The sequence below is a fragment of the Electrona antarctica genome (genome assembly GCF_951216825.1).
Source record: "Electrona antarctica genome assembly, chromosome: 22".
In the NCBI taxonomy this organism is placed as follows: domain Eukaryota; kingdom Metazoa; phylum Chordata; class Actinopteri; order Myctophiformes; family Myctophidae; genus Electrona; species Electrona antarctica.
Genome location: NC_136805.1, coordinates 25,192,422 through 25,220,413, shown reverse-complemented (window position 1 = coordinate 25,220,413; position 27,992 = coordinate 25,192,422). Strand labels below are relative to the sequence as shown.

The 27,992-nt window shown below is 44.1% G+C and overlaps 1 protein-coding gene across 1 annotated transcript; it reads right to left on the bottom strand.

Annotated features, from left to right (window-relative positions):
- Positions 1 to 144: 144 nt before the first annotated feature.
- On the bottom strand, positions 145 to 27,213 carry shisa8b (shisa family member 8b). The gene is made up of 5 exons (XM_079493343.1): positions 26,882 to 27,213; positions 25,579 to 26,320; positions 10,545 to 10,669; positions 2,175 to 2,288; positions 145 to 895 (listed from the first exon to the last, which is right to left on the bottom strand). The coding sequence occupies exons 1-5, from the start codon at positions 26,943 to 26,945 to the stop codon at positions 300 to 302; spliced, it is 1,641 nt and encodes a 546-aa protein (XP_079349469.1). The 5' UTR covers positions 26,946 to 27,213; the 3' UTR covers positions 145 to 299.
- Positions 27,214 to 27,992: the final 779 nt, after the last annotated feature.

Genomic DNA, 27,992 nt, shown 5'->3' with positions numbered 1-27,992 from the left:
TGTTCACAGATGATTAGCTATTCACAGACATACACACATACCTGGTCAGACACACGGACTGACACACAGATGGACATGAGCGAAAACATAGTCTCTGACCTTCGGCCATCCAGCCTGGTCTGAGACAACCAGGCATTTACAACTTGTATTGTACTATAAACACTGGCCATGCTGCTTTTCCTTTTAATCCTGCTCCTCCCGCTACAGGCTTTCATTTATTTATCTCCTGTTGAAGACCACTGCGGCCAGCATGCCTAGTACGGAGTTAACAACTGGTTCGTCCCTGTGGCCCTGGAACCTCAGACGGTCACTTCAGTCTTACTGTGGGTGGAGTAGCTCTTGTGCCTGTTGTAGTGGTAGTAGGAGGAAGGGTGGGGCAGATGGTGACCATGGCCCTGGAATTGACCTAGCACCGCTCCTCCATCCCCTCCTCCGTAGGGCCTCGTGTACTGCTGTCCGAACAGGTCGGGCATGTTCTCTATACTCTGCTGCCGCCGGGTGGAGTAGGCGTGCCTTCGGGCCGAGGGATGGTGGTAGTACCCGCCGGCAGCCGAGGAGGTGCGCCCAGGCACAGATGTCTGCCTCTGGACGTGGCGGCCACTCGACTCCCAGGCCTTGAAGGCAGAGCCGGAGATGACTGGGAGCGTGATGGTCTTTGGTAGGCGCTGGTACTCCAGGTGGTTGGGGGGTATGGAGATGGAGAGCGGGGCGTGGAGGTCAGCCAGGTGGTGGGGCCCAAGCGGGGCCTGGTGGAGGTAGGACTTGTCCTGGGGGTGGTGGTGTTGATGGATGGATGATGAGTGGTGGAAGGCTGGAATAGGGGGAGGAGCGGCCTGGTAGTGAGAGAAGTCCATCAGAGGGAAACTCTTGTAGTAGCTACGATTCGCAGTGTCAGCTGGGGGGGGGGGGGGTGAATAGGGGGAGAGAGAGAGGGAGTAATAAGAGACAGAATGAGAGAGAGTAAAGGAAGGGATAGAGAGAAAGTGTGTTATGGTGAAAGAGAGTCAGGGACACATAAAGAAAACAATAATTAATGCATGTTTAGTGCATGAAGATTGTCAAAAACTAATAGGAATTAGGCTTACATAGTACATTATCATTTGAGTCATATCCTATTTACAGTACCATGGTCTGGTGACAATATTCCTTAGTTGTATATATTTTATGTTGTGTATTTTGACGTGTATGTTGTGTGCTCATTTATCTTTTGTTCAGTTGGAGGCCATATTGTGTTTTATGCCTGGCTGCAACCAACTTTCCCATGGGGGACAACAAACATCTTGAACTGGGTGATCTAATATAACAGGCTTGTTTGACAGACGGTCAGTCCAGAGTGTCATTGGGCACTTCTAGCAAGGCTGTCAGACTCAATCTCATTGTGGGCCTTGTTAAGAATTTACAGTCAAGCCTGGGGTGGACATTTTAACATTTATCTTTTCATAGAACAATCATCCTATTTATAACTACATGACAAAATGTGATTAGATATTTATTTGTTATTTTATTTATGGTTTGTTTCATTGATATTTCCATCTCTTTTCCAAGTGGGAAACGCCAATAACTTTAAAAGCCAAACTATGCTATACACATATCATGACCATGTGACAGATCAGTGTAAGTTGTGTACTGTACTTAATGTACCGGTAATTGCAAGAGAAACTATCAGAAAATGTCTAATTGCTTCTAGGCAGCTTCATTACCATCTCTTACCTCTAGTATTTGTTGGTCAAAATGTCAGCATGAGTGATTCTGAAATACTTGATGAATACAAGCCCAGGTGACTAGATATACTTGGGATCTATAGACTGAAATTGAACAAGTGATGGTTTATCACTTGATAGTTATTTTTGGGGCTTATTTTTTTATTAGCCTTTACTTGGTCAGCCCCCCATGGTCAGCTAAAGAAAAGCAGAAGCAGCATGTTAGACCTATTTTAATATCAAGTTTCAGGGAGCCAGCAGGGGAGCATCATTACATGACAGCTACACAGCCTTGGGACTATGCAAAAGGTTACTGTGTCTATAGGAGTTATTATCACTGTGTGACGCGTTTGATCAGCGTTTCCTCAGCGTTTCCTCAGCGCCGTGACAAGCACATATGCATCAACATGTGTGTATGTGTGTAACTGACTTGTGTGCACAAATGAGCCAGTGGACTTGTGGATGTGTGCTTACCAACGGCTTTTAGAGAGGTGTACTTGTTGAGACCCAGGCCCAGGGAGCTGTGGTTGCTGTGTGTGTGTGGAAGACCATACGGACCATAACCTGCATTGTTGAGATGGTATTGTTCTGAAGAGAAGGATGGAAAGATGAAGAGAGAGTGGAAAAAGAGACATCATTTTAATTAGGCTACTGCATGCATTGGACTTTTAAAGAAGCGCACATGAGGGCAATTCATAACTGGGGTTGTCCGAATTTGGTGCAGAGCGCAGACTCCTGGTGCACACACGCACGGACGCGCATGCACGCACGGACGCGCACGCACACACACACACACACACACACACACACACACACACACACACACACACACACACACCTTAATCTACACTTCTATACGATAGTGTAACTAATCAGTTTAAGACACGTGTGTGTGTGTGTGTGTGTGTGTGTGTGTGTGTGTGTGTGTGTGTGTGTGTGTGTGTGTGTGTGTGTGTGTGTGTGTGTGTGTGTGTGTGTGTGTGTGATTTGTTTTGCATCAGGTACACTGAATCTCACGTCTGCTCTGAGGCACTCGCATCATGCATGTGTAGCTGTTATTGGAATTCTATATCAATGCTAAATCAATTACAATAGTGCCAAACCTCCAATAGAAATGTTGATGTTCCTAACATTTGATGGGTGTAATTGTTTTGCAGAGGCCAGACTATACGAAATTACAAAAGTCAACATGATGACATGATGAAACAAAAGTGTGAATTACCTTTTCAAGGTCTGCTGGTGATTAAGTATTTATGGTAAACTACTAACTAAACTAACTAACTAAACCGGAAGGAGAGTGTGGAATTAGGGTGGCCAAAAATAATTCCAGATTTAGCCTCATTAAGCTGGAAGAAATTCTGAGACATCCAGCAATGGGTTTTTGTTATGTAAAGCTGCCATCTGCAGTGAGAGTTAATTTTGTGATTGTGAATAATATTACCAAGGGGGAGGATGTGAATAGAGAACAGAAGGGGACCCAGAATGATCTGATCTGTGGAACACTATTCCCTCAATGTCAGCCCATTTTTCTAAGCGGTCTATTAAAATCGAATGATCAACAGTGTCAAAGACGGAGCCAAGATCAAGGAGCATTAAAATAGAACAGTCACAGGAATCCCTGGCAAGTAATAAGTCATTTGTCACCTTTTAAAAGAGCTGTTTGTGCTGTGAAATGCCTGGAAGCCTGACTGAAACTCCTCAAAACACAGTGAAAATTCATGAAAGTTATCTATTGAACGGATCCTATTTTGTATTTGTACGAGGTGTATGTCTATGGCTAATAAGTATGTCTTTGTATGCTTGTGTTGTGTGTCTGCATTATGCTGAGTCTGTTGATGTTTAGCATACACCATGCCAGCTTCGCAGTGCAGTGGTAGGCTATTACTATGAAAACCTGCATTTCCCGTCAGTCGTTTGGTCGGTCACACCTCGTCTTGTGACATCACGCCTCCATATATGGTCACGCCTCATTAAACCACACCACCATATATGGCCGTCTCCATATATGAAGATCACGACTCTGACCTCATCAAACCCTGGATAGCCATATATGGAGAAGACTGGATCATCACCTAGATCTGCATATATGGAGCCGGCTACATCTGACCTCAAACCTCAAACCCTTAGATCTCCATATATGGAGTTGACCTGTTCTGACATTCCATATGTTGATCCCCCCCCACCCGTCCTTCTTCTTCGATGTCTCCCTTTTGACTGATACCTGTCCATTCAAACTCTAGACAGGCCCGCCCCAAAGTTATTAGTGCAGCCGGCAGCCGGCGAAAACTAGAGTTCTCAACAAGCCCGAAAATTAAGGCCCGGCCCTACCTGGGCCCTCATCAAACCCTGTACACTCAAGACACTTCCCCCACTGTCACCTCCATATATCCATATACTGTATGGAGCTGACCTGATCAACATTCCATATTTGGCCAAACTATTGGCTGTTGATGGTGACATAACTACGTTATGTACCTTGCAAGGTTGGTACATATAAGGTCAATAACGGTCTAAAAGATTTAGAACAGCAGTTGTAATAGACATCAGTTAGTGTGAGATAGCAGTACTTGCATGCTCTGCTTGCGCACAAGTAGGCCATACTACTTGTGTGCAAGGCACCTCGATAGAGTGCATTTCTAGTTTGTTATGTATTAATTAAACAGCACTTCTGTGAATACTCTGTTAAGAATAACAGACCACTGTTGAACACACAGTTTCACATTTCACAACTCAGCAGAGATACATTGTCTGGTCAATCTCGTTGCACAGTTTAACGATAAATATCCATAGCCCCTGCCTACACTGATGCTATTGATTGATTGGTGATAAAGGGCGCAGAGAGAATGTGAGGATTTCAAGCCAGAATTTCACTTGTTGCATGAATTGCTAGAATGGACTTGACATACCTCCATGAATGCTGAGTGTCTTTGCTAGGAAACTAACCAAAAGCATAACCATATTTACAAAAAAGCATAACGAGAAGAGAAGGAATGTTGACTGCAAAGGTAAGGTAAAGTGGCACCGCTCTCTGTCCCCTGTCCAAATGAGTACACAAATGTCAGTAAATTAATACTCATGATGTTCATGTACTGAAAAGGAGCAACCACAGTGCCTCCCCCCAAACAAACAAACAAACAAACAAATCCCAAGACAGAATTTCCTCTGCCTCTTGAGCAGTGCACCAGGCTTGGTACTGGTGTAGTCAGGACATGTACCAGTAGATGACACTCGGTCTGAGATCAGATGGTGGTGGGATGTGGAGTGGGCACAGCAGCTGCAGTGGGGCTTCTGGACCTAGGACGGGTGTCCCGGTGTATTGTTTCTGAATAGGCCGGTGCCTAACTATAAATTATGCAAATATCTGCATGCATGTGTGTCAGTGCATCTGTCCTTCCTGTACAGCAGGGCTATTCAACTGGTGGCCCGCGGGCCAAATGCGGCCCGTGGAGCGGGAAATATATATATATTTGTGTGTGTGTGTGTGTGTGTGTGTGTGTGTGTGTGTGTGTGTGTGTGTGTGTGTGTGTGTGTGTGTGTGTGTGTGTGTGTTTTCAGCTAGTGCTCGTTGACGCTCGTTCTGTCAAATAGGTCTATTCTCAGGTGTATATATCCAAAAACACACAATCATTCTACAGTTGTGGTCCCCGACCTAATCTAGTTGAATACCCCTGCTGTATAGTATATCGACTTCAAACTCGGTGTGCGTATCGCAGAGGCCGGAGGGAGTGTGTGACAACAAGCAAGTGTGCTCTTGCTTGTTGTATGTATACAGGTTGATAGTGTGAATTGGAGATCTCCATGCCATGGTGGTGGCACATATACATAATATCTCGAATAATTATCACTGAGTAAGTGCACCTTGTGAGGTTTCAACCCTCTTGAAGCAAAGAACAATGCTTAATGAGTTGCATAATATCTCCTCTGTTTCTCTAGCTCTCTGGGCATGGTGTGTGCACTGTGATTAAAGCAGTTCGAAGGGCAACCACCAGTGTATTCCCTTTTCTGCTTGGCTGTCTGTCACTGTAAGGGCCTGCAGGGCCCCAAGGGCCTGGCCCCTCTGTCTGAACATGTCTGAACATAGTAGGGTCAGGGCCTATGGGGCCTGGCCCTTCTGTCTGAGCATGTCTGAATATAGCAGGGCTGTGGCGATGTGATGTTACCTGAGATGGACAGTGGAGCCAGCTCTTTCTGTGTGTATTATGTGAGAGAGAAAGAGAGAGATAAAAGGGATGGATATATTCATCTAGAGCAGTGGTTCCCAAATGGTGGGCCGAGGCACTGGTGTGCCATGAGACAAGTCCAGGTGTGCCTTTGGATTTTGTGACAACCACACATTATTATTTCAATATTTACAGGTATCTGTTCAGTTATGAATGCTTCAGCAAATAAATCTGTTTCCATCGAGTCTGAGTCTCCCGGTCATCAAATTATTGGCTTAGGAATGTGACAAAAAATCTCCCTGAATTCAAGGCTTCATGGGATGTGTAATTGATAGAAAATATGTAATTTCTTGGGTGAACTACTCCTTTAAACCAGAACACCAGGTTATATTAAAGAAGTAGTGAGAAGAATACAACAACTGCAAGCAAGGTGAATTAATTGGCAAGTTTCACGATTACATCATTGTGAAGCATAGAATTTTGATTGTATGAATTGTATTGTATTGTATTATTATGTATTGTATTATTCGCGGTTAATTGTGAAGGCCTACATTTAAGTCATGCATGCTCTCCCCATGTATTTTACCCATACAGCCTATTATTAAACTTAGCTAGCTCAAAGAATCTCAGTACTGTCCATTTTCATCTATTTTGTGCTGTTAAAATGTAAATTCTTTTAAAATAGCGATGCAAGCTTGTTTCAAATAGCCAACAGGTTAAAGTGGTTAAAAGGATTTTGATGCTATAATATTAATTAATTTAGCTGGGGAATATCCTCAAGGACCCCATGTGGTTGAGAACCACTGCTATAAGATATTTGCATTAGCAGCAGCACCAGTCATAATGCAGAAAGCAATGCCGCGGCTAGAGTGATGGCTTCTGGAGCTAAATTCATTTCAGGTCAGTAGTTTACTACAGCGGTTCAAATATTACTTTTAGTGTGACTCATGGTGCACACATGTGCTAATGTGTGTAGGCTAGATGGACACACATTGTGCATGTGCTGTTGTCCTGTATGTGTTCATAACCATGAAAAAGTAGGAAAGCACTAAGAGGTTTGGGTTTGTGTGTGTAAGATCACTGCAGGAGGAAAGCATTAAAGCTGAGCGTGCATAGCACCTGTCACTGTCAAATAACTTGAAAGTGTGTGCGTGTGTGCGTGCGTGCGTGCGTGCGTGCGTGCTTTTTGTCTACTACGTTTTGAAGTGTAAAACCATAACCGTTTGTAAATTATTTGTTATACCACAGTTTTCAGTTGGTTACATTTACTGTAATAAGGGCAATGTAAGCTAAAGTATCCTACTAAGAATATGTGTCTCTGGCTTGATGGTACTTACCGGTAGTAGTAGCATCAAAAGGTAGTTATTTTATGGTAAATGGGGTCAGCGTTTTGTTTTTCTTTCTTTCTTTTTTTTTAGCTTCAAGCATTTTTCCCCTCAGTGCCCCGATGTTTGTGATAGAGTTCCAGACAAAAATACTTTCTCTTGTCCTTGGCTGACATCATCATTCATCAACAGCCAAGCGTAAACAGTTATATAAATCATACAATTTACCTTTTGACTCTAATGTCTGCTGACTTCCTTGAAATACCCAAGACTTTGATGCTAATGTCAGCCAAAAAGATTGAGTGAAACCGCTAATCAGGTAATAGTCTATAGGCCAGATGCCTCATTATCGGATATCGTTGCCATGAAAAGGGACAAAGGGACAATGTGATTTTTGTATTGCTACATGTCTGTAGTTTATGAAATGATGTGATAGCAATGTCAAAATGGCAGCTGTATACTTGTTGTACCCTTTTATCTGATATAAATTGTATATTGTGAATGGCATAACTAAGCAAATAATGGGCCGATTTGGATGATTCTGCCATCAAAGTATAGGTTTCTGGGGTGCCGAGTTGATTTATGAGGTGACTGAAGCAATTTAAGTGCAGTGTCATGTGTCATACGTCAATGTCAAGGTAATTTTAAATCCAAAATGTCCTATACTACACTAAACCGTCTTGGACTTCTTTTGATCATGTTTTCACCTGTTATCCTCTGATCCTAAAGCCGTAGATTAACTCACAGGTTGCGGAAGAGCGCCCTCTATCGTAAACATTGACAACACCACATGATGTCTAAAGATGTCAATGGCGGTCTGTGCGTTGGCTTTGAAATTACGTCTATAGACATCATTGGCAGTCAATGATATTGAACTAGCAACCTCTTCCTCATCAGAACTGTCTTGTTCAACTGTAGGCATTGAATCTTCCTCAGGTGCTTGGTTTGTACAGTTCTAGAGTTTGCAGAGGTCTCAACCCATTGCTGAGACAACTGCAGTTAGGAAGCTTGCATAGTCGAGAAATGACAGAGTTACCGTGTGGGGGTCCCTGGGGGGTCCCCGGTACATCCAGGGGCGGTTCCTGCGAGCCGCCCGCGTCCAAAACGGTTGAGAAATGACAGAGGAACCGTGTCGGGGTCCCCAGGGGGTCCCTCTACTGTACTGTACTGTACTGTCACTGTACTGCACTGTCACACCCCAAATCATCATATATACATTTAATATATGTGTGTGTGTGTGTGTGTGTGTTAGGCTGCGCAACAGTGACACTTGGTTGTGAAAACCAACCAACCAAACGCAATTTTTGTGCTCGGACAGACCCAGGGACAGACCCAGGGACAGACCCAGCCAGGCACAGACCCAGGGACAGACCCAGGGACAGACCCAGCCAGGGACAGACACACACAACTCCTTAATGAAGTGGTAGTACCACTTAAAACGCACCAGCCTGCAAGGACTATCTGAAAAACACAGCAGCAAGCTCCTTAACAGTTATCACCATCCCTGCCCGTCTTCCCTTCCCTGAACACATGCAGGACAATTGTTTTCGTATAGACACTCAACAAAGCCGGATGCACCACGGTGGGTTCGAACCCCCAGCCTCCATGGTAGTAGTCAGCTACTTTACCATTGCGTCACAGAGCACCCATAGAGCACCGAAGTCTTGACGTCACTCGCTCATCCCCTGGTTCACGGAAGTAATTTCTCTATGGAGAATAACATGGGGTCATCTTAAAATCATCTCATATAAGCATTGTGGTCCAAAAATAAACAAAGTGTCTCTGCAAAATTGTCGGGGAGGTGGCTCTGTGTCGTTTACGACCGTCAGTCACTCATATTTGATACCGTCTGTTTCTAGCGAAAATTTAACTAATTCAGCAGTAGTAACATTTAACATTTAACGTTTTCTCTCAGTCAGTTGATTCTTCATATCCATATGAATGAAACGGCCGGGATGACATGTTTATTTTTCAAAAACAGTTCTTATATGAGGCGATCTAAAATCCTCCTGTGGGGATTACAATGCAAATAAAAAGTACATGAACCCGTGGACTTGCGCCCTACCTATATTGACGTCAGACTTCGGTGCTCTATACCACCCATTCAACATTAAACTATGTAATTTATTTTCCATAGGACTGATGTGTACATTTGAAAAGAGTACCGCACAACAGAGTTAACTCGCTTTTGCAAGTAAACTATGTATGATTATACATAGGCTATGTATATTCAGTTTCACAAGACATAGTTAATAGATAAAATAACTAAACTGGCTGAAAATGCTACATATCTTAATGTTTTAGTCCTTGCAGTCTTGTAAGATTTCAGTAGTGAACATTTTAAGTGCACCTGGCATTATCTTTTTCGCTGTTACATATCCCAGTATGGGAAAACGCCACTGAAAAGTTGAATTATTTGTTCATAGAGTCACTCTGCCGCTTAGTTTACGATGGAAAAACCGATACAGCTCAATAATACATACATAGGCTACATCTGTTAACTCTCCAGCTGGTCCATCTAGAGCTCAGCTCTGCTAAGTGCTACATTTAGGGATGTCAGAGTTAGTGGACCCTCTAGCATTGCCCTACACGCACGCACGCACGCACGCACGCACGCACGCACGCACGCACACACACACCACTTTTATCCTACAAATGCATAACCAATGCACAAATCCATGTTGGCTGCAGGTTAATGTATGTAGATGTGCAGAATTGGCACGTGCCCCTATGGGTAAATTCCCTGTCCACATTAACATAGTAATCACTGCATACAGCATGGCTTGTGTGTGGGTGTGTTGTGTTCTACCTACTGATGTTGATTCAATCGAATTCAATTCACTCGTTCTCTCCTCTTTCTCTCTCTCTATTTTCCCTCCCCTCTTTTCACAACAGCTCTTTTTATTTCTCAAGCTTCCCCGCTTCCCCCCTGTTGAGCAATGATGCACATTTGAGTGCCTGGCTCACAGAGTCGCAGTGAGTGTCCCCAATGCCAGCCAACTTCCTCTTGATCTTGTACAAAGCAATATTTGACGTTCTCCCCCCCCCCATGTGCTGGATATCTTTTTACAAACGATATAAAACAACTCAACATTGAGCTAGTGAACATAATTGGTATAGTAGTACAACAATTTAAGGGAAGACATTTCCCCATAATCTGCATCATGCGAGTTTGTGTCAGTGTGTGTGTGTATTCTAAGTATACCTGTGCTGTTTTGTAGCAGAATGGAGAAATTACCCTTCAAGAGCTTCTGCCAGAAATACCCCTCTCTCTCCATTTGGTTACATTTGTATACACTCAGAGTTAAATTAAACATTTTTTACTGTGTGTTTTACCGATGCCTGTATTGTGAACTCACCACTCCGGCTGCGGAGCATCCGGGCTGAGATGCCATTGGCTCTCCCTCCTGTAGGGGAGTTGGCCAACATTACATCCACTGAGGTCATGTCCCCTCCAGGCTGCTTCAGCAGGTCAGTCAGGGTCCTGGTGGAGTTTAACACACAAAACATCTACAGTCAGGGAACTACCTTTTTATTTAATTTTCTTGAGCATTTTCTCTACAATTTAGTCATTAGACCAATTCTCCTTGAATAACAAGTCATATTATTTTAACACATCCCACACACAGACATAACAGTTTATATATGATTGCAGACATACACATACACGAGGGGACAAGGGCGGTGCAGGAGGGTGAAACTAGCCATTGCGAGGGCCAGAGGTAGCTACAGAGAAATCTTGAAAAGAGTTATATACAAGGGTGCCCTTCTCTAACCTGACTCCGCCAGATGGGGCAGCAGAGAGTACACTGGGTTCCCCCCTCCTGCTCCCATCTGGGAACTCTCAGGCAGACTTGATGCCCGGCCACAAAACGGCCTGGCCAATCAGCAGCAGCTAGAGGCGGGATCAAGACATACACAGTGCTGTCTTGATCCCGCCTCTAGCTGCTGCTGATTGGCCAGGCCGTTTTGGACCAAAACAGTTTGGTGTGGTGTGTGAGTACTAGTTGTAGTGGCTGGCATTTGCTTTATTAAGCTTTAATGTTTTCTTTTTGTTTGTTTCTCAACCCATAAAAAGTCCTTGTTATGCTAAACACAGCCTTGGTACATACATCCACTCTGACTGACTTTTTCTGTACTTTATGGTTAAATTATTATAAAACGAGAGAAATGGAAAGAGATGTTACTGGAATTAATTCTTGGGTGAATTGTCTATGTTCCTACATATTGCACTGGATGTTGTAGGCCTTTAGTTGGCATGTTTCTCCATGTTATTTCCCCCCAAGATAGTCACTCAAACCATAGGCTCCCCCTGTGCCCTATTTGAGCTGCAGGACAGGTGCATAAAGTGGACCTTCTGCAGTAGTTAGCACCACTGACAGTGTAGTAGACGTATATGTTAATAATAGTTTTTAATTTGAATTAGAATAGGTGAAGAGGTTGCACACACCAGAACTAAAAAACATTGCTAGGATGCAACTGGGACGTATCCTCAGTGATGTATCCCAAGGTCCTCTGGGTTTCGGGTCTTCCAACATCATACCCCTCACATGGGTGACCCAGCCGGGGTGATCAAGTCCCGACTTAGGTCCCAGTAACTACCCTCGATCAGTCCCTTAGGGAAAAACCAGGGACACACAATCCGCTGCTCCAGAACTACTCTGCCGGTAGTGTGTGTGTGTGTGTGTGTGTGTGTGTGTGTGTGTGTGTGTGTGTGTGTGTGTGTGTGTGTGTGTGTGTGTGTGTGTGTGTGTGTGTGTGTGTGTGTGTGTGTGTGTGTGTGTGTGTGTGTGTGTGTGTGTGTGTGTGTGTGTGTGTGTGTGTGTGTGTGTGTGTGTGTGTGTGTGTGTGTGTGTGTGTGTGTGAGAGACAGAGAGAGAGTGCTGTGAGCTGGAGTGCCACATCTGCAGATGCAGATGCACTGCAGATGCACTGCAGATGCACTGCAGATGCACTGCTGAAACAATTCCCATGAGCAAGTGCCCAAAACTGCAACTGCTTCCTGTAACCCAAGGACTGAGGTAACAACAGCATCTGGCGTATTTGCATTGCACACATGCACATACATGTGTCCAACTGTACATGTGTACATGCACCTTCATTTCAGTCAGTGGGACTGAGCTTGATATTCAAAACCCTGTGAAGATTCACAGGACATTAGTTTTGGGGTGTAACAGCTATTGATCAGTTCATGCACATGTAGTCCATGTAACTCCCTACAGACCCTTAGCTGACAATAACTCTAATCTCCACACCCTCCCTCCGCGTGGAATACAGCCACACATGTTCATCACTTTATATAAACGTGTTGGGGCTGTCGTTGCCTTTGTTGAATTCAGTGTTTTATGCTATTCATTCCTTTGATCAATAATTCAAACGCTTCCTCTGTTCAGCCATCGAAACTCATGTGCATGTATATATTACAGCAGCCTCCCAACCGCTGTTGATGGTCATGCACACACATGCGCGTGCCTTTTTTTGTGCAAAATACAGTAAATACAACCTGTGTGAATGCATGAACATGCACATGTGTACGCATGTCGTGCACACACACACACACACACACACACACACACACACACACACACACACACACACACACACACACACACACACACACACACACACACACAGGCTCCTCTATCGGTGTCTGCCCCCTCAATATCGTAACTCTTCTATTAGATGGCTCTGGGCCAATGTTGTGTTGCAGCGAGACCACACAGCTCTAAAAACGGTGTGTAATGTAGGTGTGATGTATGCGTGACTAATGGTGTCATAGATGCCAAAAAGTGCTTGGAATGGAGAGTTTTTGGCAAAATGCTTTTTGGTGTCACACATAATAAGCCTGTTTATCTATCATCACATCAAACATACGGTTTGTACTCTCTCTCTCTCTATCTCTATCTCTCTCTCTCTCTATCTCTATCTCTCTCTCTCTCTCTCTCTCTCTCTCTCTCTCTCTCTCTCTCTCACTAGTGTAGGCCTATCTCTGACTTTGTGTTGTTGGGTGCCGTGGGCCTCTGCTCTCTCTTAGCTCACTGTGCAAACCGTTTTCTGATTGGACATCTGCAACCAAACTGCTGCTGGTGTTTTCAGAGTGTGCTAATTGTTGGAGTGAGCTAAGCTTCTGCATTTGTATGTGAGGAAAGGCAAAAGGATGGTTTAGTCACAGGTTAAGCTATCTGACCAGCCACAATAAAAGTCTTGATCTGGAATTAGCTACATGTCTATTTCCTAGTCTACCATTTAGGAATGTGATTGTGACACTCTTCTCAAATTATTGCTAGTTTAAACGATTTGTGTCACTTTTAAAATGCTAGGCTGCAAGTATCTAGTAGAATGCATTGGGCGTTTAAGTTAAATAACTCCGAAACTACAAATCATTTCAAAGTAAAAAGTTCCAGCATGTGTCTCCACAGTAAGCTGAATTATAAAAAGTGTGAATGGAGTTTCTAGGTGAAAGTGCTTTTTTGACGTGCCAATATCTGCCATTGAGCCCCATTGAGAATTTCTCAAATTTGAAAGCACTATATTTCTAAAACTATGAAACATTTCAAAGATTTCTTTTCAGGCAAACATGTCCACCGTAGGATGAACCTAAATAGGTTTGAATGGGGTTTCTAGGTGTAAGTATGTAGGACTAGTAGCATGCCAAAGTTTGTGCTATTGCCATTGAGAATGCATTGGGCGTTTAAGTTAAATACGGGGGGGGACATATTTTGACAGCAGAAACTGCCTGTCATAATTCCTCCCTCCCTATTCCAAAGCCCCCCCAGGTACATTATATATTTAAACTATTTTCAGCAATTGTACACTTATTTTTTCAGTGGGTAGATCTTGTTGAGCTGGTCATTTTGAAAGTAGATCTCACGTCATAAATGTGTGGGCACCCCTGATCTAGTTTATGAAATAACAGAACTTTCACTGACTGGACCAATCACCATATACAGTATTAAAAGTAATACTTCTCAACTGTGAAGTCCCTACTCATCGTACTGTAAGAGTGAACACGATGTTCTCCTGTCAGAGCTGTTCTTAAGACTTAACTGATTGTCTCTCAAATTACTTTCGAGTCCTGACCCACTTGGCAAAATGCACTCTTGTCTCACTCAGTATCATCACAAAGTTCCCAAATATCACTTTATCAGTTGAATGTATCTCCAAGACATGTTTGTCACTGTAATTCCTGTCATCTCCCCACATTTTTCATGTCACAGAGCAAGGATCGCTGCAAGAACTCGCGCCAGGGATTATAGTGATAGCAATAGTGGGAATAGTGGAGATGATTTGGGCATTTTTGTTGACCAGTGAGGAGTATACCACTCATGTTTTGTTACTTAAATTCTTCATATCATTCAGTAAATAATTTTGCCATAACTTTTAGCATTGCTTCGGTTGCTATGCAACTCCTCCGTCCCCACCAGCTATGGGATTTTTACATCCAGACTCCATTTATCTCCATTAAAAGCAGGATTTTCAATGCCCTGTATCTCTAAAGCTTTGAGCCCTGTCCATGGTGAGCTGTCGCCCATCCTATGATCGGATTTCATTTGTGACTTTGTCTCGCATGGCTACGGACATGTAACCGTTTCTGACGAGAGGTAAGGTGCTAATGCTAATGATCACTGCTCACAACAATAGTCCCCACCACCCTGATGATAACCCGGAAATTAAACGGAGGCTCGTAGTATGGGACTCAATGCTGGCACATGTTAGCTGTGCTTATGCTACCACCTAGCACTGCAGGCAGCGAAATAATTTTAAAATATGCCAAGAGCTATGCCAGCGGGTGGTGAAGTCTGCCCAAAAGATCATTGGATACAGCCTTGTCCCCCCTCCCTTCGGGCAAGAGGCTGTGTAGTATCAAGGCCAGCACCACCAGGAGGAAGAATAGCTTCTTCCCTGTGACTGTGAGAATCATGAACCTCTACCTTGAACCATCTGTGAGACTACACATAAACTCTGCATTATGAACTGTACTGTCTGTGACACACAAACTGTTTCATGTTGTTTTAGTGCTGCTGCTTTTTCATGAGCACGTGCAATATTAGTGGGTGTTACAATTGCTTTTTTGCACTTGCAGAGTATTCCTATGAAACGTTTAGATGTCTTTTTGCCTGACCAGGACCTGGGTAAACAAATTTCGTTCTGTATTCGTATGGAATGACCATGCCAGTAAGACGCCTGAGGGTGAGAAGCGTGACCTCGCCCTTTAGGGCTGAAACAACAGAGCTTTTTAATACGGCTCAGTTAAGAAGCAGGAGTTGCACTATTAATCTGGTTTCCGTGAGGTCAGATGTAGAGTTGCTGGCCGGCTCCATATATGCAGATCATTCTAGGTGATGATCGTCTTATGACACATGCTATATGGAGCGTATCTTTAGTGTACACTACAGGATTTGATGAGGTCAGATCAACATATGGAATGTCAGAACAGGTCGGCTCCATATATGAAGATCTAAGGGTTTTATGAGGTCAGATCAACATATGGAAAGAATTCTGTACTGGCCATATATGGAGCATGACTTGAGTGCACAGGGTTTGAGTGTGACGGACGTGTGACGGATGTATCTTGAGTGTGACAGACGCCTGGTGCAGGTTTTCATAGTAAACTGCGACCTACGCGCGCAAAAACTCCTTGAACCTTGATCACATGGGTATAAGTCTGCCTCTGCTTCATTCCTGCACATTTCAACATGCACTCTACAGTAGAAAGTGTAAGACGTGTAAAGAGTTTTGTGGGTCTTGACAGACAGACACCATAAACTACTGTAAATACTTTCTACACGGTTTTAAATCCTTGGCTAACAAACAATGACCCTTCACTATGTATTATCGCGGTGTATCTTACATGCACACTCTCATCGTTATGTAATGACATGAATGTGTGACTCTGTGACATCGTGGCCTATAGTTATAGTCTTTGCTCTCCTATTAGATTAGGGTCATAGGGACTGTGAGACGGGAGTTTCCTAATGCCCTGTAACTATCAGTTTCCAAACCCTCAGCATACCAATTAATGATAATCACTCAGCAGCACTAGCACGGAAGTACAGTACAACAGCGGAGTGTCTCCATGTCTCTTTGTGTACCTCTCACTTTATCTCTAGCTCCCATTTATAAATAATATAATTGCGACTGCAGGTCTCATTTACTATGAAAACGTGCATTTCCCGTCAGTTGGTCCATCCGTCCGTCCGTCCGTCCGTGCGTCACCCCACACCTCCATATATGGTCATGGCTCGTGACATTACGTGACATCACATCATCATGGATGGAGATCCCTGATGTCATCAATATTAAGCCCATATATGGGAATGTTCATATATGGAGATCCCTGATGTCATCAATATTGGCCAGCAACTCTACATCTGACCTCAAACCTCAAACCCTTAGATCTCCATATATGGAGCTGACCTGTTCTGACATTCCATATGTTGAACCTTCCCCATTCGTCCTTCTTCGATGTCTCCCTTTTGACTGATACCTGTCCATGATACCTGGCCCCAAAGTTATTAATGCAGCCTGGCAGCTGGCAAAAACTAGAATTCTTAACAGGCCCAAAAAATAAGGCCCGGCCCTACCTGGGCCCTCATCAAACCCTGTACACTCAAGACACTGCCCCCGCTGCAACCCTTAGATCTCCATATAATGAACTGACCTGTTCTGACAAAGCGCCAACGCTCGCCCAGCAGTCTTCCGTCACCCACCCAGGCGGATGCACGCTCTATAGCTATAGGTGTCTGTTGTATGCCCCCCCCCCCCCCCTATATGGACTTGACATGTCCGATATCAGCACAGATCTGTGTACAGTATATGCCTATATGTGAACTAGAACTGTCTGTCTGACGTCAGCGCAAATTGCCATTGTTAGGAATTGTTAAGCCATTGTTGTGTGTGTGATGTCAGACCAGAGCTTGATGAGAGAGATGAGGGAGAAGGAGAGAGACGTGCATACAATTATAATTTTTTCCAAAATGGTGTAAAAATGTGTTGCTTAGCACGTAGTACAGCATGTACAGTGTACACACACATATACAAGGACAGTGTTCTACAGTATTTCACCAAAAGTGTGTGTTGCATTTTACAGTTACTTGTATTGTATTGAAAATTAAAGAGCCCCGCATGTAGTATGCAAATCGGAGGCTAGACGGTCAATGACGCATGCACGACACATTTTAACATTTCTGCACAGCTCAGATCTGAACCCATTTGATTTGGCGTTAGGAACTAACTGCCCTTGCTGACGTCGACACATGGCAGGGTTTGAATCTCCCTCACCAAGCTAAAAGTAATTGGTTTTGATAGCACATCAGTAAGCTGGATGCAATCCTACCTGGAGGGGAGAGAACTGTTCCTAATATATGTAAACGTCATGACATCAGCTTGTGACTGCAACTTGTTCCTGTTCGCAGATGACTCAGCAGTCAGCACTGCTGGTCTCGGACAGGAACAAACTGCAGGTTGAAAAGGCCCTCAGCTCTGAACTCGGTAGAATCTGCACCTGGCTCGCTGATAACAAACTATCCTTACACCTGGGAAAAACTGAATCTATTCTCTTTGGATCAAAAAAGCTCAGCAAGGCAGATGGCTTCTTGGTTAGAGTGGGTGACAATATTATCACACGAAAAGATGAAATGACCTACCTAGGTTCCATCCTGGAGGCTAATCTTTCCGGTGATAAAATGGCCACCAACGTAATCAAAAAAGTCAACCAAAGAATAAGATTCCTTTACAGGATCTCCTCACTGGTCAACAAAAACACCTTGAAGACCCTAACAGGAGCCCTCGTACAAGGTTTCTTCGACTACGCATGCACCTCTTGGTACCACAGCACCTCGAAGGCCCTTAAAACAAGGCTCCAGACTTCCCAAAACAAACTAGTCAGGCTCCTACTTGGCCTCACCCCCCGAACCCACCTCACCCCTGCCCACTTTGACAGGCTGGAATGGCTTAGGGTCGACGACAGAGTACAGCATCTTGCAATGGGTCTGGTCCACAAGATTTGATACACCACCAAGATACCCATGTACCTGTCTAAATACTTCCTTAATGTTAAGTCCACACCCACAACCCCAGAGAAAGTGCAACGAACCATGTGCAACCCAGATTCGGCACAAAAATGTGTGCCACCAAAATGTGGAACGCCCTACCAACCGCTCTCAAAGGGCACCTACGGACGGCTGCAATTTGAAACTGGCCTCCGTAAAATCGGAATCCCCACCTCCCCCACGCCTTTTTCCCCTCACTGTATATGTTTCTTTTCCCTTTTTACCTCCTTTATGATGAATTCCTGTTCTGTTCTTTGGCTATATAGAAGTGTCTATTTGTACATCTCTAAATGTTTTGTTTTGATGAATTGAACAAGGTGGACCCTCTTGTAAACAAGTGTAATGCTTTATTGGGTCGTCCACTCACAGTGAACAGTCTTTGTATTGAGTTGTGCTTGAAATACTGTAATTCTGCAAACTGTTAATAAATATTTCAATCAATCAATCAAAATAAAAATAAAAACACCAGGGGCTGCTGCAGCCCCCTCAGCACCCCCTGTATGGCTTTACGCAAGTGCAAAATGCACCATTTCGCTTTCTATAAAATATTGTTTTGGTAAACTTTGACTTTGTTTTTAGTCTTGCTACACTATCTCTCTCTCTCTCTCTCTCTCTCTCTCTCTCTCTCTCTCTCTCTATCTCTCTGCCACACACACACACACACACACACACACACACACACACACACACACACACACACACACACACACACACACACACACACACACACACACACACACACACACACACACACAAACAAACACACACATCCCTTAGTTAGTGGGCATTGGCCCACATATAAATGTGGGCACAGAGAAGCCTGGCAGGAATGAATGAGGAAGCGAAAATGAAAGAAAGGTTGGGAAAGGTAACAGGGCTTGGGGGTGAGAGTTGGCACATCCTGTATAGACTTTGTGCTTTCACTCTGGGGAAGCGTTGCAGGAAACAGTGATGCAGATCAAACACGTGCATTTACACAAACTTCCTTGCAAACTCGCACACTTAAACACACATGTGCAAATGTGTGTGTGGATACATACCGTTAGAAAGATAAGCAAACATGAATATAAAATGCCCTCTACCACCATCACACATGCATGCACACACTCAGACAGAAACAGAAACAATCACAAACATACATCCAGTAAAAACACACAAACACACAAACACGCACGCACGCAAACACACACATTGGTAAAAGGTGAGAGGAGATGGCGTGTGACAGCCAAACCCTGGAGAGAATCAGGAAGGGGGGGGGGGGGGGGGGGTTACAGGTGAGGCAGAGCCATGGAAGAGGAGAGGACCTGGGGGGTGGTGCTTACTGTATGTGGAGGGGTCAGAGTGAAATGACTACAGCCACGACCACCTCCTCTCGGTGTAAACATGTCTATCTGAGGAACGTCTTGATGTACTCAACTCCACCCCTCTCTCTCTCTCTTGCTAAGCCGCCTGCACAGGGTTTGTCTGTACGTCTATCTGTATGTCTGTCCCCTCAAAAGCAGACCAATCACAGCTCACGTTGCTACGGTACATTACATGCATGATGTCACAGACAGAAGCACCTCTGGCCATAAATGAAAGCAGCAAAACAATCTGACAATGACAATCTGCACAACCATCAAAAATGAAGTGAAAGTTGAATCGTAGTTGATAATCTCTGAGTCTGCATGTAAAACTGATTTGTTTGTTGTGTTTTTGTACTTGAAATATTTAGAAAAAACATGATTTCTCTTTGGCCAAAGGAGCGTTACCGTGCTGGTATTCATGCCCACAAGCAGCCAGTCTGTCAAAGCAGGGATGATGCCACGTGTATATGTATAGTGCAGCTTCGCCACTGAATCATTGTGATTTGTGCAGCTTTGTTCACAAACTTAACACATTAACTTGGTTGATATCTTTTCACCGATATTTCACCAATATTGACGCAATAATAATGTGACTGTTAATGGCTTTGAAAATGAAATACAAAAACAAAACAAAAAACAGCAATGAGCTAAATATAAATGTATAATATATAATAATGTAATATATCGGTATCGGTCGATTTGACCCTGCATATTATCTGATAATTTCAATATTTCATCATATTTTCTACTTCCCTTAAAAAACCATGCAGCCAAAGTTAAATTAGCAGCAGAAAGGTCAACAAAGGGAATGTGTGTGTGTGTGTGTGTGTGTGTGTGTGTGTGTGTGTGTGTGTGTGTGTGTGTGTGTGTGTGTGTGTGTGTGTGTGTGTGTGTGTGTGTGTGTGTGTGTGTGTGTGTGTGTGTGTGTGTGTGTGTGTGTGTGTGTGTGTGTGTGTGTGTGTGTGCTGTATGCTGAGAGGGTGTGAGACGGATGAATAGACAGGGAGGAACAGTGGCAGAGAGAAAGAGAGAGTGGCGGAATGGAAAAGCAATTCCATTTGTGGTGTGTGACAGTAATCCATATGTCCATGTTGGTATTGGGTATTTATCTGGCTGCACAATAGGCCACAACCACATAAGTAAGGTCAAGACCGATAAGTGGCCATGTCCCCATTACATAACTTTACAGCCAAAAGTCCTATCATTCATTCTTTCATTCACACACATACAGTAGTGCACAGGCACGGATAGATTACAGAACATTCAAACAAACACAGACTGATGCATATATACACAATGTGTGTCGTAGCTTACACATGCCGTGAGTAACACATTCATTTATGGTGCCGTGTTATTTGTCCAATGGCTCATTGTTCCAATGGTGCGTCGTTCCTTCGACTTGCGCATTACTAACCCTATCCCTAACCCTAACCCTAGACCTAACCTTAACCCTAGACCTAGCCATGGGTAAGTCTTAACCGGCCACGGGTAAGTCTTAACCGGCCACAGGTTAGTTTTAACCGGCCACGTATGTCGGACAAACGGGATGTCAGAGTTATGAGCAGTCCCCTTCATTTACTGCATGTACACGTGGATGCACACATCTTTGATCATGTGACTGCTATTAATTTCTCCATGTTGGTTCTCTGCACATGACCCCATTTAATGGTCTGTGTGTATGCTGCTAAACCCTAGGCTGACCTTTCACTGTATGGCCAAGAGAGTTCTGAGCTCTACCATATACAGGTTGTATGCTGTATGCTGTATGCTGCTAACCCTAGGCTGACCTTTCACTGTATGGCCAAGAGAGTTCTGAGCTCTACCATATACAGGTTGTATGCTGTATGCTGTATGCTGCTAACCCTAGGCTGACCTTTCACTGTATGGCCAAGAGAGTTCTGAGCTCTACCATATACAGGCTGCCTACAGTGCTAACCCTAGGCTGACCTTTCACTGTATGGCCAAGAGAGTTCTGAGCTCTACCATATACAGGCTGCCTACAGTAATATCTTAATGACATTGTGTGTAAATGGCAGATCTACAAGCTCACGTGTCTTGATGTGTATTGAGAACTTGACGATTGCGTATTTTGGCATACAACAAAGTATAATAGTGGTTAATTGAGGTTAATTGAACTATACTGTCCTAGTACCTTTATTTATAGCCGTTGGGATTTTGGGGCAAACACATTTACCACAAGAACAGTTAATTCAATTTCAATTTTCAATTTTTACTGCACTTTGGCTTTGTATGGCAGACTAAATCACATGTTTTGTGTGTGTGCCTGTATGTGTCTGTCTGTAAACATGTTAGTGTACAGTATGTTCTACTGTGTAGTGAGTCAAGGTACATACGGCACCTTTGCATACATGTACAGTATGTACTCATTGTACTGTACAGTTTGTCTGTGTAAAATGTGTGTGTGTATGTTTCTTAAGGGTCTTAAGTACATTCCACTTGGAGTGGCTGTTGGATATATTTGAGCTGCACACACAGGACACACGGTCTTAGTCACACAGACATTTTCGGACCAAGGATTTGTGTCAGGGGAAAAGGAGCCCTGAGAACGGTAATGCAGTGATCTCATTGCAGTTTGTTTAATCTTTGGAAGGGTAATCTGTGTGTTTATGCTTCTGGATGGTTTCTGTTTCAATGAGGTGCTGCCCTTCAGGAAATGTTTCATCCTGGCAATAGTTATCTGCCAATGGTGTGTGATATGATATATCACACACCAATATTTTATTTATTTATTGTCTCCACCAGGCCGAAGGCATGGGGAGAGAGTATGTTTTGCACTCCGTCCGTGTGTGTGTGTGTGTGTGCGTCCGTCCGTCCGTCCTTCCTTCCTTCCTTCCGTCCGTCTGTTACCAGCTAATCTCCACCACCGTTGGCCCGATCCATGCCAAACTTTGCACACACACTCCCTGGATGCCAACGACGAACCTCTGCCCCAAATATTCCTCAACGGCCTGTTATAGCGCCACCATGAGGCCGATTTAGGCAAAACACATTTCTGTAGAGTACTCGTACACATTTTATCCATACATCACACAATTCGGTATACACTATCTCCATAGTCATGTGATCAACACGGATCTGCACCATTTCCCATCTTCCATCCTGATTGGCTAAGATTGGCTTCCAAAGCTCACATTATTGGTCCGTTTCGAACAAAATCATGCCACAAATCACAAACAGTGTGCAATTTCCGTGAAATTATACACGCACATTTCCACTAGGCCGAAGACGACATGCCAATCATTTTTTCCCCAAATCAGCCTCACGGTGGTGCTATAACAGGCCAATTCCTGTTTTTAGCTATAACTGCATCGATCTGTATACAACTTATGTATGCGCACTCCCTAGAGGCCATGGAAAAATCATTGTCCCTGCATCCCTCCACATCTGCCGGTTATAGCGCCACCATGAGGCCGATTTCTGCAAAACATATTGCTTATGTTAGTCGCACAGATTTCATCCAAATCTCACGCAAATCGGTACACATGATCTCTGTAGTCATGTGATCAAGACGAGTCTGTTGGATTTCTCAGATTCTACATTGATTGGCTAACATTGCCTTCCAGGAGTGGCCCGTTTTGTACAAAATGCTGCACATGTCCTGCTCATCCAGAATTCTATCCTCATGCTATGAGTGATCTGGCTCTGCATTTCCTCAACAAAATGAAGAAAATTGTTGCAAAAAACTAACAAGAAACATGTTTATATTACTCCTAAACATTTTGCCAAACATCTCACACAGTCCTATCCTCCTGGTGGAGACCTGTGCCCAGAAGGGCACTTTTTCTAGTTTATTATATTTTTGATCGTGAACATAGACAATAATATTTTTCTGCTAGTGGATTTATTTCGTTTTTGTTTTGTCATTATTACCAAACTTACCTGAATAACTGAGTCATATCGGTTAAACAGCACTGAGTCATTCATTCTTTCATCAATCTTTTGTCAGGGACTATTTTCAGATGGACTGGTCAGATCAATGTGCGTGTTAAAATGCAACAGTGGAATGGTAATGGAACTGTAATGGAATGGTAATGGAACTGTAATGGAATGGTAATGGAACTGTAATGGAATGGTAATGGGACTTTAAACAGTACATAATGGCATAGTGACATTGAGTATGTTGGATTACCCATTTCAAGCAAGTCTCTGCTGCATGCAAGTACATGCAGAGATTGGGTTCCTCAATGTTTTCTATTAGTTACCAAACAAACCATGGTATGCTTTGGAAAATGGTCTGCAGTAATGTCAAGTGTGTCAAAAGTCATAATAAATAAGCTACGACATGCAAGAACTCTGGAATAAACCTTTTAAGAAGAGCCGGGTTGAGAGGAAGATGGGGGAAGGCAGAGAGAGGAAGATGGGGGAAGGCAGAGAGAGGAAGATGGGGGAAGGCAGAGAGAGCGACGGAGGGATAATGAACGATTAAAAGGGGTTTGAGTACAGTTCATGCTGCGTGTACATTTGTGGTATTTGTGTCCTAAGGGAAGCAGATTTAACCCTGGACCTCATATTTAACCTGACCCGCTGCAGCACCATAATGTTGCAGCTTGCAGGGGCATGTGGATGCGTCTGTGTCAGTATGTGCACGTGAAGTGAATAGTGTGTTCATACTGTACTGTATGTACATGGGTGGGTACGTGTGTGTGTGTGTGTGTGTGTGTGTGTGTGTGCGTGTGTGTGTGCGTGTGTGCGTGCGTGCGTGCGTGCGTGTGCGTGCGCGAGTGCGTGCGTGCGCGTGTGTGTGTGTGAGTATGTGTGTGTGGAAGATATATGCCTGCTTACAGTATGTGGACGTGCTTGCATGCATGCACACACACATGCATGCGTACGTATGCCTGTGTGATAGCAAGGCGAGAGGGACACGGGGATTGAATATTAAATTTGTCAATGTATAAGTAATGACGGCTCATTACTTTTCTTTTCTATAGAGGATTGTTTTCATTTCCAATGCCTGTCTATCTGCTTTTTGTAGCTACAGGAAGCAAGACGAATCAAATGCTGGCCCAGAACATGTTTGTGTTTTTATGGAGGTACTTGGTATTGACTTTTTACTTGTCTTCATCATATCACACACCCTTGACTTAGTTTTAATAAGTCAATATCTCAGGAGAGAATAACCTTTTAAGATGGAATTATTTCAGACTAGCACAGTCCTTCCCTTTCAAGTTAAAACAAATCCTAGTAGAGAGATGTTTGGTCGAGGTTTCATTCTTTTTGTTGTTTATTTCAAATATAAGTGATGCTTACAAGCAAAGCAAATGGTAAATGGGATTAAATAAAATACAAAATAACACAAATAAATAGAAAACATGGAGAAAAGAAAGACGATAAAAGAAAATTAGAAACATGAGTAAGTGATTTATGAACATGAATATGGATGAATGCATGAATGCAGTCCATACACACGGACATGTGTATGGACTTCACTGTGTAAAAAAAGAAACAAAACATAAAGCAAAGCAAGACAATGTCAATGTCAAAATTTGGCAAATTTGATCATCCTTTTTGTAATTTTGTTTCCTTTCAGCTCTTGGGTAATAGCCACTCTTTTTCTTATTTCTGTCAACATACTTTCATTTCAGACAATAATTACAGCATGTCATTGTCCTGCTTTTACCCTCACTGAGCATTGTGAAGGTCAAGGTGCTGGTCATCATCCAATACAAATATTATGAGAACTTATGCAGGATCATCTTTAGGATGATCTTTACTGTACCTCATACCCCCACACACATAGACACATACTTACATGCGCACAGTGTGTGTCATGCAAGGGCACGTAATATGTTATGTACACATGCACATACAGCCATAAATGCATGCAGGAACACTGTATTCACACGCACACACACAAACATTCACACACACACACACACACACACACACACACACACACACACACACACACACACACACACACACACACACACACACACACTCAGCCGACCCCCACCCCCATGGCCCCTACTACTCACCTGGCATTGCTGAGGTCCGTCCCGACTCCGCCCCCAACTCCACCCCCTCCCCTGCTCTTTTCCAGGCCCAGCTTGGCGAAGATGCCAGCCAGCACCATGACAGCCACCACGCCGCAGATAATGTAGACCACCAGGTGCGTGCGGTCTCGGTCTTCGTTAGCCTGGCCCTCGGTGGCGGTGGCCACAGGCTTGCCGGTGTTGGCCCAGATGGGCGAGTCGTAGTTGGAGCAGATGTTCTGTTCGAGGCGCTGCTGGCGGAACTGGCAGCAGAAGCGGTAGAAGCACGTGCCACAGCAGTATAGGAAGACGCCGGCGTTGCAGTTGAACGGCGGGTCCCACTGGCCCATCACGTCGTAGTAGCCCATGCAACGTGTCCCGGACGATGGGGGGCTGTCCTCGTCGTCGCCGTCCCCCCCGCTGTTGGCCGTCGACAGACCCGTCTCCGCGGGCGGGGGAGTGGTCCGGGCAGCAGTCTCTGCTGCGACGTCGGAGCCCGACATCGTGGCGGTCTGGTTGGCCGGCAGCTCGAACTCGGCCGTCACAGAGTAGGGCACCCATGAAGACGGAGTGGCGCTGTCTTCGACCGGCGTCTCGGTGGCTGAGAGGTCCTGGGCGAGGGCAGGCCGCATGGAGGGGAGGATGGAGGAGAAGAGGATGAAGAGAAAGAGGTTGGAGGAGGAGAGGGGGCTGGTGACCACCGTGATGTTTCGAGACCCCATCAGCCCCGGGTTGTACCTGCAGGCTGAGAGTTGGGCATTAGAGCGCAGGTTGAGGGCCATGGAAGATGGAAGGCTAAACACAGAACAGACATTGAAAAAAAAGAACAATACAAAAATCTACACTATATTTGTTGGACAATACTGTATACTGTAATAATTGTATGTTTACATTTATGCTGATTATATCGTTTTGTCAATATTTGGGGAAGTGGCAGCAGACATTGTACTGTCTGTAACCCATGTGCATCATCATAAAAGATAATTTATAAAATGTTCAAAAAACCTAGGCTAAAGCTCAACTTCGTGTCGCAGTAAGGACGGCCACGGTTGAGGTGAGTTGTATTGTGTGGCGAATTATGGTAATATAATGCATGGTGAGCTTTAATTGGTCCCTACCGAAGAAATGTGGTAATATAGCTTATCGTATTTGACTCTTTACTTTACTTTTTTTTGGCCCTGCATAGTGAGAAATGAGAACAGAACAGAACAGAACAGAACAGAACAGAACAGAACAGAACAGAACAGAACAGAACAGAACAGAACAGAACAGAACCACGCACGCACACACACAAATAGAAATGTACCTTTTGATCTCTCTGAGATGTGCAATGAGTTCAAAACCTTCTCAGTTGTTCCCACAATACTCATGGGTTCAGCTCCCCTCTACAAATATCCACAAACTTTACTCAGCAGCATTCTTCCTCCTGATTTCCCCCATCCGTTTCACTCTGATCCTCATGTGTTTTCCATCCTCCGACCGGACACAAGCAATCGCAAAAACTGTTTGTAGCCCGTCCGTTATCCCTGTTACTTCTTCTCTGTGTTTGTATGCCTGTAAGGTGCGCGTTTTGTTGCCTCGTGTTGGTCTGTCAAGTTTTGGCAGGTATGAGCGCTGAGGGGTCCAGGTTAGCTATAATCCCACAGGGGTGCTCGCTCGCATTGCCAAGTCGCCTCAGAGTGTATGAGTCTATGTGTGTGTGTGTGTGTGTGTGTGTGTGTGTGTGAGAGTGTGTGAGAGAGAGAGAGAGAGAGAAAGAGAGAGAGAGAGAGAGAGAGAATGAGGTAGAATGGGTATGTGTGTGAGTGAGTGCTGTGGAGCTCCATGAACAGTTCAAATGAGATATACAGTACCCCCCCCCCCCCCCCACCCCTCTCGTGTACTCCTCCTATCTGCTACTCTCCACCCCTGCCCTAGTATGTGTTGAGAGAGAGAGAGAGAGCGCTGTGTGTGTGTGTGTGTGTGTGTGTGTGTGTGTGTGTGTGTGTGTGTGTGTGTGTGTGTGTGTGTGTGCACGCGCTCTCATGCGTGCGTGTATGTGTCCGCCTGTCTGAGGGGAGGGGGTTGTTCATATCCAGCTGCATCTCACATCATCCCCACAGGGAATGAAAGACTGTAGGGATGGATGGAGGAAGGGGGAAATCAACAGAAAGAAGAGTGTTACCAAGTGATGTGTAGATGTGTCTTGCTTCTGTCAAATAGTTTTGTTTTTTTCTTCTTTTTTTTTGTTAGTCTCTTAGTTTTATATAGTTTATTAGTCTCTGCATATGTCACTCCATCTTCTTCCCCACATAATTCTCTCTTGATCTGTCTGTTTCAACTCTGAAAGTGTAAAAACTCATAATTCTCTCTTCCTGTTTCAACTCTGGAAGTGTAAAATCAGGCTTTTACTCTACATAATTTTGATGGAGGACAGC